Raw genomic sequence first — 12,074 nt, 5'->3', positions numbered from 1 at the left:
TATTCGCCACAGGGAGGAGCACCATCCCACATCCGAACACCCGTGTATACAGTAAAGAAGAAGAAGAGAAAAGGACCTTCTTAAACCTGACTAGGAGTATATTTCCAGTGTTTCCAGGCATCGTCAAACTTGGAGAGGGTAAGAGCATTGACTGCCAACGCTCGTTCACATAGGTAGTTCTCGTTAACTAGTTTAATCAGGTCAGTGAAGCCCGGGATAACCAGGGATCTCCAATTTCTGAGTAGAAGTGTCCTGGAAGCCAGCAAGATGTGCGTTACCATGCCACGAAAACACTTAGGATAGTCCTCGATACCAATATTTAGCAGGGCCATAGCTTTCCTGGGAGGGTTAAGGATGCCCGTACACTCCGCTATGCAACCAAATATTCTAGACCAGTAGCTCTTAAGTGAGGGGCACTCCCAAAGTACGTGAGCCAACGTGCCCCTACTACCGCACTCTCGCCAGCACTGGTCAGAGACCCCTGGAAAGATCTTTGAGAGTCTAACAGGGGTGTAGTACCACCTATTAGCAATCTTAAGTGTCTGTTCCCAGTGCGAAGTACAGCGAGAGTATCTGTATGGTGCCAGGAAGGCCCGTGACCACTGCTCGTGGGTGAACGTGCAGGCCAGGTCTTTCTCCCAGCGAAGCATAGAAGACGTCTTGGGGGGACGGAGCCCCCCCAAAAGGCATTCGTAGAACAGTGAGATACCCTTTCCCCGCTTGACTACGTTGAGCAGGTAGTCCCATGCCCTTTGGGGAAGTAGTTTCGTCGTCATAGGGTGCTTGGACAGGAAACTATGTATCCTGAGAATAGTGAATGAGCAGGTGTCGGGAATCTGGTGGGTCCTCATCAAGAAAGTCGGGGAGTGGAGGGAGTCCGAGTGGAAAAAATGAGATAACGTTGTCATTCCCTTCAATCTCAATTGCGTCAAGTCGAGGGAGGGTAGATGGGCCCTCAAGATGTCCAACGGCAGGGAAGTCGATGCACAGGGAACAAGTTCCGCCCCGTCCTCCTGAGACGCTCCCAGCCTACGCCATGCCAGAAGGGAGGCCCGCATAGGAGGGGAGAGTCCAGGCAAGCTCCAGGGAATCCAGAGGTCGCCCAGAAGAAGGAGGCAGAGGTCCCGAGTCGGGGACAAATGTCTCTCAATCTGCGTCCATGGGAAGTCAGTGGCACCATGAAACCAGGGCCTGAGCTGGTCAAGTCTAGTCGACCAGTAATAGAGAGAGATGTCGGGCAGCTTCGCTCCACCCAGACACCTAGGTTGCGTCAGGACAGAAGCGGCTACCCGACCACTCTTGCCGCACCAGATAAATTGGCGCATTGCTCTAGTTAAAGCATCTAAGCACGTCTTGGGAAAAATCAGGGGGACCGCTCTGAAGATGTACAGGATTTGGGGAAGTATTGACATTTTGTACGCTGCCATCCTGCCACTCCAAGACAGTTCAACCTTGGCAATGGAGGCCATCTCTTTGGCAGTCTTCTTAAGGAGAGCATCAACATTCGCCGAAAGGAGTGACGCTATGCGGGGGGTAATGTTGATGCCCAAATATGGAACGTATGCGTCCGTCCAGGGATATGGGAAAGAGGACCGGAGGCGAGCGAGCGTACGGTCGTCTATACCTAGGTTAAGCGCCAGGGACTTGGTCGTGTTTACTTTGTGGTAGGAGACCGCCCCATAGTCAACTAAGATGTGGTGTACTGCTGGGAGGGATTGTAAAGGGTTGGTGAGGATAACTACAATGTCGTCCGCAAAGAGACTCACCGTGTGGGTCACGTCACCAACTTGGTAGCCCGTCACCCCACTATGCGACCTAATGGCCTCCGCCAGGGGTTCAATCATCAAATTGAAGATTGAGGGGGAGAGGGGACACCCCTGGCGGGTACCATTCGAGATAGTGAATGGAACGGAGGTCGTGCCCGAAGTGAGAACCTGAGCAGAGGGACAGGAGTACAATGCGAGGATCGATGAAAGAGACGGGCCAGAGAAGCCAAACCTCTCTAGCGTCAGCCTCATGAATAACCAATTAACTCTATCGAACGCCTTCTCCGCATCCAAGGTGAGGAGCAGAGAAGGCGTTCGCGAGGCCTCGGCCAGGTGGACAAGGTTAATGATTCTCCTGGTGGCGTCAGCTGTCTGGCGACCAGGCATGAAGCCCATCTGGTCCTGGTTAATGAGGTGGGGGAGAATAGGTTGAAGGCGGGCCGCTAAAATCCTAGCATAAATTTTAACATCACTATTAAGGAGGGATATGGGCCGATAGTTGGCGGGCAAACTAGGGTCCTTACCCGGCTTAGGGATGGTGGTTATGTACGCTGATAACATGTCAGGGGGGAACCGTGCCATCGACGCTGCCTTATTAAAAACGTCCGCAAGGGTAGGGCTAAGAAGGGAGGCAAAAAGTTTATAATAGTCGTTACATAGACCATCAGGTCCAGGGGACTTCCCGGAGGGGAGCGTTCTAATGGCCTTGGAGATGTCCTCTGACGTAAAGGGGGAGGCTAGGGAAGACATGTGGGATTCGGACAGAACCGGCAGACGCAGCTTGTCCAAGAATGCTCGAACAAGCTCCGGTGTGGGGTGCAGTGTGCTGGGGTCTTGGGCTAGGTTGTAAAGGGAGCCGTAGAAATCTGCAAACTCGTTAGCAATATCTCTAGGGTGTGACAGTCTTGCGCCAATAGTCTTGTGGGTGAGGTAAGAGATGCGGGAGTTAACTCTACGTTGCTTAATGCGAAGGGCCAGGACCTTACCAGCTCTATTTGCGTGAGCATAGAACTTGAGCTTGAGAGTTTTGAGGTGACGGTCATACCGGGACATTGGATGGGACTTCAGGGATTCCCGCTTCTGCATCAGTTGCAGGAATACAGTCTGGGTGGGAGAGGTCTTGTGCTTGGCCTCCAGGACCTTGATGTCAGCGAGAAGGGTAGTCAGCGTTTTGTTATAAGTTTTCCTCATCCGTGCAGACTGCTGGATGCAGACACCGCGAATAAACGCTTTGTGTGCACCCCACAGAATCCAAGGATCCGAAACAGAAGGGGTATTAATGTCAAAGTAGGAGGATAATTGGTCCCTGATGAATTTACCCGAGGAGGGATCCTGCAATACCCTAACATCACATCTCCATATCGATGTCCGTTCCCTGGGTCCAGACTCCTCCAACACCATTTCAACCGCCGCGTGATCAGACCAGGTGATGTTCCGAATGGTGGAGGAGGAGACCTTACCCAGCAAAGGGAGATCCGTCAAGAACATGTCAATTCGCGAGTACAAACCATGTCTATGAGAGTAGAAGGAATAATCCCTTTCGGAGCCATGGAGGCACCGCCAAACATCATATAACTGTTCCCCCAACAGAAGGGAGTTGAGGGAGAGTTGTCGGCCGCGGGCGGGCGCCGAAGCGTCAAGCCCAGGGTCGACAACCATGTTCAAATCCCCACACACAACCAAATTACCATACAAATCAGAGGCGACCTTTCTCAGAAGCCTGTGGAGAAAGCGCTTTTGGTGGCTATTAGGAGCGTACACCGCCACAAGAGTCAGGGGAGTCGAGTTGAAGTCCCCTTGAAGAATGAGAAACCGTCCTTCAGGGTCTGGGATATACGAGTGGAGCCGGAACGCCACAGTGTCTCTTATGGCAATCATCACCCCCTTCTTCTTTTCAGGAGCATTAGCGAAAAATAAAGCGGGAAAGTTCCTGTGGGAGAAGTTCGGATGATTACCAGATTTAAAGGGGGTCTCTTGGATGGAGACCACATCCGCTTTGCTATTGCACAGTTCAGTCCACAAGGAGAACCTCTTGGCCGGGTGGTTGAGGCCATTTACATTCAAGGATAGGAACTTGCTGGTCATGGTGGATATCTAAAGAAGTCCAGAGGTTGCAGGAGTCTGATGTCAGTAGACAGGGGTGTATCGAGCAGGAGATCAGTAGCATACACAAGCCGGAACAAGGGGTGAGTCCTGGAACAGCGGAGCAGGGAGGGAATCAAGGTACAGGGTGCGCCAAGCGCAGGGCAAAACATAAGAAATAGTCCAAGGGCAGGCAATGCCTGCAACAGTAACACAGGGGCCATGTAGGTCAGAGACTCTAACTAGGCCAGGGACACAGGTGGAAGTAGCGGGGCGTCTTTCCCAGCCCCAGGGGGAAAGCTCCTAGAATTGTCTCTCTTGCGTGAGAAAACTTGCCAATCTCCAGAAGGTCCTGAGGCGGACAGGGGAGTCTCAGGAGGAGCATTGCGGTCTACAAGAATTCCCCATTTGGTCAGTAGAGACATACCCTCTTCCAAGGAGGAGATGGTCACCGTGGAATTCTGATAAGTGATGGTGAGCAGGGCAGGATGCTTCCACTTGTGGGGAATACGATGGTTGTGCAGGGCCTTGGTGACAGTGGCCAGGTTTCTACGCTTTTGCAGCGTGTGCCTAGAGAGGTCCGGTAGGACAAGAACGTTGGGGTGGTCGCCAGGCATAACTTGAAGTTGGCGGGCAGCTTGGAGGATCCTGTCTTTCACCTGAAAGAAGTGCACCCGAAGGAGGACATCCCTGGGCAGTTCAGGGGCTATGAATCCCGGCTTAGGGATCCTGTGGATGCGATCTATCTCTAAGTCAGAGGCTGAAAGTGAAGGGATCAAGGCAGAGAAAAGATCAGTGGCCACTTGCCTGAGGTGTTGGGGCTGAACCGTCTCCGGGATCCCTCTCAGCTTCAGATTGTTCCGACGGGATCGGTCTTCGAGGTCCGCCACTTTATCTCTCAGCCACGCAATGTCCTCTGCGTGGCCATTGTGAGCAGCCACCATGGTGTTGAGAGAGAGGGAGCACTTTTCCATAGATGTTTCAACACTCTCTACCCTGGACTCCAGATGCCTCACCTCCTTCTTGGTCTGAGTGAGGTCTTGGTAAAGATCTGAGTGTAGGGAGGACCACAGGGAATGCATCATGTCTTTTAAGAGAGAGGCAGACACTGGCTGGTCTCCGGAGGGGAAAGCAGCAAAGGGATCCTTTGGCGTCTGTACAGGGGCTTCCCCAGGCCGTGGAGAAGCCGCCGTGAGATCCATCCCACAGGCCTGATCAGGGTCCGGCGGCGGAGAATTCCATCTGGGCTTTTGTTTTGCCGGGCTCCTTGCCGAGGGTGAGGGAGGAGTGGAGGATCCGGACGAGTTTCCACTGTCCGGGTTCGCTACCTGCCGCACAGGCTGGCCGTGATGCTCCCTCACACTGGAGCGGTGGGATGCTTGGTGTTGCGGCCTACCCGCGCCATGCTGGCGGAGACCCACGGCGGAGGAGATAAGAAAACCGTCCAGCCGATTCGCCTGCGATGAGCCTTTCTTCCCCTTCATCCTTCCCGGGGGCTAAAGAAGCGTCGGAGAGGTAAGTTCACCCGCTTTGTGGGCTGTAGTGGGCTGAAGTCCCGGATGGCCGAGCGGAGCTGCTGGTCTAAGCGTCCATCTTACAGCGCCGCAGGCCACGCCCCTCCCATTATTTCTTATGGGGAAATTTGCTTTGATATAAGAGTGCTTTGGATTACAAGCATGTTTCCAGAACGAATTATGCTCGCAATCCAAGGTTATTTTTAAAGGACAGTATTGATGAAAGCAATAGGATGAAATATGGTACTAACATTCCAACAGCCACACGCAGAGATCATTTATTCTGGTGGGACATCTGCCAGAAAGTCCATTCCTTTAGATTGATATTTTGGAACCCAGAAAAAAAGGTGGGATCTGGGGAACCAGCATCATTGAACTAAAATTTAGGAAAGGATTGCCTGCTTGTACTAAGACTGATAAATGTAATTTTTTGTGTGCTGTCTTGTACATATCTTAACTTCTTTTTTCTTACAGCATTTTGTAATATCCCAAGCATACTACAAACATCTTTAAGCTCTTTACAACCATGACGTCTCTATTACCATCTCAGAAAGAAATGGGAAGTGGAACATACACATTCTCCAGCCATCCTAGGGTGGTTCAAAACCGACATAAATACAGGACAATACAACCACCTACGTAAGTGAATGATTCGTTAACTACAAATGTTGCATATTATATAGCATATTCTGGAAAATATGATCAAAATAATTTAAATGAATGAACAAATTCACATAGTATCTCTTGAACCGCTTGCTTGCCGCCCACCCACAGTACATTTCCTGTGGACAGGCTGCACAGCTAGGCTAGGCAATGTACCGGTATGTTGCCTAGCACATGCTCTTCTGGAAAAATGGTCAAACATTCCCATAGACACACTCCTAAACCTTGTGGACAGCCTTCCCAGAAGAGTTGAATCTGTTATAGCTGCAAAGGGTGGGCCAACTCAATATTGAACCTTACGGACTAGGACCGAGATGCCATAAAAGTTCATGTGCGTGTAAAGGCAGGCGTCACGATACTTTTGGTAATATACATATACAGTATCTCACAAAAGTGAGTACACCCCTCACATTTTTGTAAATATTTTATTATATCTTTTCATGTGACAATACTGAAGAAATTACACTTTGCTACAATCTACAATGTAAAGTAGTGAGTGCACAGTCTGTAGAACAGTGTAAATTTGCTGTCCCCTCAAAATAACTCAACACCCAGCCATTAATGTCTAAACCGCTGGCAACAAAAGTGAGTACACCCCTAAGTGTAAATGTCCAAATTGAGCCCAAAGTGTCAATGATTTGTGTGGCCACCATTATTTTCCAGTACTGCCTTAACCCTCTTGGGCATGGAGTTCACCAGAGCTTCACAGGTTGCCACTGGAGTCCTCTTCCATTCCTCCATGAAGACGGAGGAGGTGGTGGATGTTAGAGACCTTGCGCTCCTCCACCTTCTGTTTGAAGATGCCCCATAGATGCTCAATAGGGTTTAGGTCTGGAGACATGCTTGGCCAGTCCATGACCTTTACCCTCAGCTTCTTTAGCAAGGCAGTGGTCGTCTTGGAGTTGTGTTTGGGGTCATTATCATGTTGGAATACTGCCCTGCGGCCCAGTCTCTGAAGGGAGGGGATCATGCTCTGCTTCAGTATGTCACAGTACATGTTAGCATTCATGGTTCCCTCAATGAACTGTATCTCCCCAGTGCCAGCAGCACTCATGCAGCCCCAGACCATGACACTCCCACCAGCATGCTTGACTGTAGGCAAGACACACTTGTCTTTGTACACCTCACCTGGTTGCCGCCACACATGCTTGACACCATCTGAATCAAATAAGTTTATCTTGGTCTCATCAGACCACAGGACACCATTCCAGTAATCCATGTCCTTAGTCTGCTTGTCTTCAGCAAACTGTTTGCGGGCTTTCTTGTGCATCATCTTTAGAAGAGGCTTCCTTCTGGGACAACAGCCATTCAGACAAATTTGATGTAGTGTGCTGCATATGGTCTAAGCACTGACAAGCTGACCCCCCACCCCTTCAACCTCTGCAGCAATGCTGGAAGCACTCATACCTCTATTTCCCCAAGACAATCTCTGGATATGATGCTGAGCACGTGCACTCATCTTCTTTGGTCGACCATAGCAAGGCCGGTTCTGAGTGCCATGTTGAACTTCCAGTGACTAGTATGAGAGAGTGAGAGCGATAACACCAAATTGAACACACCTGCTCCCCATTTACACCTGAGACCTTGTAACAATAACGAGTCACATGACACCGGGGAGAGAAAATAGCTAATTGGGCCCATTTTGGACATTTTCACTTAGGGGTGTACTCATTTTTGTTGCCAGTGGTTTAGACCTTAATGGCTGTGTGTTGAGTTATTTTGAGGGGACAGCAAATTGACACTGTTATACAAGCTGTACACTCACTACTTTACATTGTAGCAAAGTGTAATTTCTTCAGTGTTGTCATATGAAAATATATAATAAAATATTTACAAAAATGTGAAGGGTGTACTCACTTTTGTGAGATACTGTATAGTAATATGTAGTACTACAATAAGTATGATAGTTTTTTGGAAATCATATGGTCTAATGTTGAAGTTAAAATGAATATATCCTTGCTTTGACAGCAATGGGAAGGCACATATGCTACAGGAATAAAGTGTGAAAGAACATAAATGTCTGTCTGTATGTAATCATTGTGACTAGTACCATGACCTCTGCCCTGCCATACATCATTATTCAGTTTTGTAAAATTGTAAAACATTAGGGTCCCTGATGTGCTGTTATCTGATCTGCAAACCTTATAGGATAAGTCCACTCTAAAAACTAGAATCCTTGTATCTATAGATCTTCACGTTCTAACACTAACTAGCCCTGTAAAGAAGAAATCAGTATACTTACCTTTTTTGAAGCCCATCGGACCCGATTTCCAAATGAACGGGAGGTGACGTCACCCATAGACTTACTATGAGGCTTCCGTTGTTGGCTGTGTCTTTTGCACCTGCCTCCACAGCTAAGCTGTGGCAGACAGCTCAGCACGGGATCGTGTCGGATCGGCATCAAAAAAGGTAAGTAAACTGATTTCTTCTTTACAGGGCTAGATAGGTCGGTGTTAGAACATGGAGATCTATACATGCAGGGATTTTAGTTTTAGGGTGGACTTATCCATTTTTATACCCAGTGATAGTCACAAGCAATATACTGAGAAAGGTGATTTAAGATTATAAAAGATTATAAAATAAATGACATATTTTGTACCAGCATAATGGGACTGCACAGAGCTAAATCCTGTGAAAAGGATATTATTAAGTATTCAGCAATGACTGGCAAATACAGAACCCATCCTGTGGTGGTCTACTGCCATATGACCAATATACAATACTAACACTTTCATTTTATGGCAGTTTTTCAAGACAGTGGACAAAGATGCTCTATAAAGTCCTTTCTCTAAGGCCAAGACTGAAATGTAGATTCCCAGACATTAACAGTGTTAGTCATATATGCATATATTACCGCTTTTTGACGTCTTTGGCTTTTCGAAATGTCTTTATAATGTTCTTGTGAACATATACTTATAAATATTGTGTTTGCTTTTCAGGGCTGAGGAGACATATCAATATGGAAATATAATGTATGATAGAAGAGTGGTGCGCGGTAACACATATGCACAACAGATACTACCCCTGGTAAGGAAAGCAAAGAGTTTGCCTTGTCTTTTTTTAACTTCTGACTTATATGTGATGTTACATTTTCACAGATCTTTACATTACCAACCTGATTGTCCTGTGTATTCCAGCGGTTCAGTTCTAATTTCTGGCAGCATATTCCCTGCAGTTTGTACTCACTGCTCATCCTTAAAATCAGAGGTTGTGTGAAAGCTGACTTAGTGTTATTTGTTGACCTGGCCATTTTCTCCTAACACATTCCAAAAATCCCACAAAGAATGTGCCACAAATGCACCAAATAAAATGAAAGACAGGACATTCCTCACTATGCTACACTGGATGCCACAGGTGACGTCCCTTCAGAGCTCTGTGCCGTAAACCATGACTCCCGTGTGCATGCGTGGGATTGACCTGATCACGGGTTAGCCATTCAAAGGACCAGAGCCAGCAAACCTGGAAGAAAGACCAGGGGTAGAAGGAGGCCCTGTCAGTGGTGACAGCCCACTGTTGGAGGGTTTCGCTCTAAGGTGAGTATTTCATAATGGGCTAGCATGCGATGTATACTGGTACATTATGTCATTGCTTTTCAGGGGATTTTTCTTTTTTTTTTTGAAAGGCAGAGTTTTATTACGCTTTAAATACACTTTTTTTTTATTTATTCCTGTGAAAAGTTTTAAACTAGGTATATACATTTCTTTTAGGATTTAGTTTGCAGTTTCAAAATGGCTCTGAGATTATGTTTACTTTTCCTAGTGGTGGTGTCAAACGGTTTCCCAGTCTTAGACCTCTTTCACGCGATCAGACCGATCAGGTCCACTTGTCTGTTTTTCAGGCGGACCTGATTGGGCCACCCATTCTACTCTATGGGGAGACAGATGTCAGTAGTTTGTCCGGCGACACCCGTCTGGCATCCGATCGGACAAGATCCGCTGAAAACAGACGGATGGCTATACGTTCGCCATCCGTCCAGCGGATTGGATCGGATGGAGAGAGCAGGACTCTGACAGGTCTGTCTCCGCACAGTGAGTGGAGACAGACCTGCCATCCGCCTGCTCAGCGGGGATCAATGGAGTGATCCCTGCTGAGCTAGCAGAGTCAGAGAAAAAGGATCGGCCTGTGTAAAAAGGGTTTTAGCAGCTCTAACTTTGAATCCCAGCTGCTTCTAGTACTAAGCTAAGGAACTAAATTGATCAGTTCCAATGCTAATCCTACTGCAGAGTACCATATGAGAGTATTCTTTATTACCATGTTGCAACACAATGCTTCATATTATGTTTAAATAGAAGGGGCCTTGACATCATTGGGAAAAAAAATCCCCCCCAACAAAAACCCTCTTTATTCCATAAGTTTCTATAAACTGGAAATGTATCAACTCCTATGATAAAAGTATGCACAGCAGCAACAAGAGTGTTACAGAACCTTATCCCCGATATGTATGCTCCTAGATAATTACATGTATATTCATATCACACATTACCAAATGTCCAGTAAGAAACTAACTAGGGCTATTTAATAACACTATATATTGGTATGGGGTCCGTAAAGCAACATTCCAATGCGTTTCATCCTGATGAGCTTTTTTAGGGAATAATGGGGGTTTATGTTCTGTTAGTTCTCATAAAATCAGAGATCAGCCCGTCCACGCAAATGGAGTCCAAATTGTAATGAGGAGAATTTAATTTGCCCCTCTTCCAAGAAAGTTCCCTATAATTGCTTCCATACTTCTAATAAGTGTATTTTGATTGGTTTGCGCAAAAGTTATAGCATCTACAAACTATGGGATACATTTATGGCATTTCAATTTTTTTATTGATTTTACTAGTAATGGCGGGAATCAGCGATTTTTTTTTTTTTTTTTTTTTGTTAGCGGGACTGTGAAATTGCGGCGGATAAATCTGACACTAAGTGACACTTTTTTGTGGCCAGTGACACCAATACAGTGATTAGTGCTAAAAAAATTGCACTGCTACTGTATAAATGACACTGGCAGAGAAGAGGTTAATGCTAGGGGTGATCAAGGGGTTAAGTGTGCTCCTAGGGAATGCTTTCTAACTGTGAGGGGGATGGATGTGCTAGAGTAAAAGAGAGATCTGGGTTTCAGCTTAGCTGAAACACAAGATCTCACTCTTCCTCTGTGACAAAACAGCCATCTGCCTTGTTTACATAGGCAGATGGCCGTTCTGTGATTCTCCTGCATGATTGCGGGTGGCCGGCACCCATCGCAGCCGCCAGACCCGCTGATTGGCTCTCGCTGTGTTTAATCACAGCAGGAGCGGCACGCGTGCGCCCTCAAGAACCCCTGCACAAAATCACGTACCTATATGTGATTTTGCGCAGACGGGCTGCCCTGCCGCAGTATATATGTGGTTGGTGGTCCGGAAGTGGTTAAAGAATAAGTTCACCTTCCATATTATGTTACATGTTACACCCATATCCAGGGCGTAACATGTTAACAAATGCAGCAGCCCCCGCACCTCCCCGAGTCCCACTGTGTCAGCGGGCTAGGGATATTCTCTCCGCACTCACTGTCACAAATGAAAAAGAAATGCAGTTGTGCAGGGCTCCAGGCTATGCCATTCATTCACAGAGTTCTATGAATGGGGGAACTACATTGCGGCTGATGGCTTGTTTTTCTCAATAAACTACCAGGGTGCTGATGAGCACTCTAGATAGTTCATTGATGCTTTCTATCATTCTTTGTGTAGCTGTCTGCCTGTACATTGTATGGTCAGGCAATTAGACAGTCTGCAGGAGCCTGAGATTGCACCCGGGATCTGCTGATTGCTGTTGCAATGCTCGGCAGGCTTCTAATTAAAAAACAATAAATGCACATTTTAGTACCTGCAAAAAGATGTGCATTCGATATTTTTTCTTACGGAGGTGAACTTCAGGTCTAATTATAACCATTTTGTCCCCATAAGGAGTCTGTTGCTGATTTAGTCACTCTCACTTTGGATCCTTGATTCAAGTGAAGGATGGAAGCAATAGCAGAGCATTTTCCCAGATGAGGGGCAAAGGCCACAGTGGCCACGATTATCTTCAT

General features: G+C 47.2%; 1 protein-coding gene across 2 annotated transcripts in view; it reads left to right on the top strand.

Annotated features, from left to right (window-relative positions):
- RSPH3 (radial spoke head 3) overlaps positions 1 to 12,074 on the top strand; it is a 138,922-nt gene that overhangs the window by 39,713 nt on the left and 87,135 nt on the right. For both annotated transcript variants that reach the window (XM_082252061.1, XM_082252062.1), the window contains exons 2-3: positions 5,837 to 6,001; positions 8,965 to 9,052. In XM_082252061.1, the coding sequence (XP_082108187.1) occupies positions 5,889 to 6,001; positions 8,965 to 9,052 (201 nt within the window). In that variant the 5' untranslated portion in view covers positions 5,837 to 5,888. The remainder of the gene's footprint in view (positions 1 to 5,836; positions 6,002 to 8,964; positions 9,053 to 12,074) is intronic.

The sequence above is a fragment of the Pelophylax lessonae genome, assembly GCF_965119305.1.
Source record: "Pelophylax lessonae genome assembly, chromosome: 3".
Lineage (NCBI taxonomy): Eukaryota > Metazoa > Chordata > Amphibia > Anura > Ranidae > Pelophylax > Pelophylax lessonae.
This window is presented reverse-complemented; position numbering and strand designations above follow the sequence as displayed.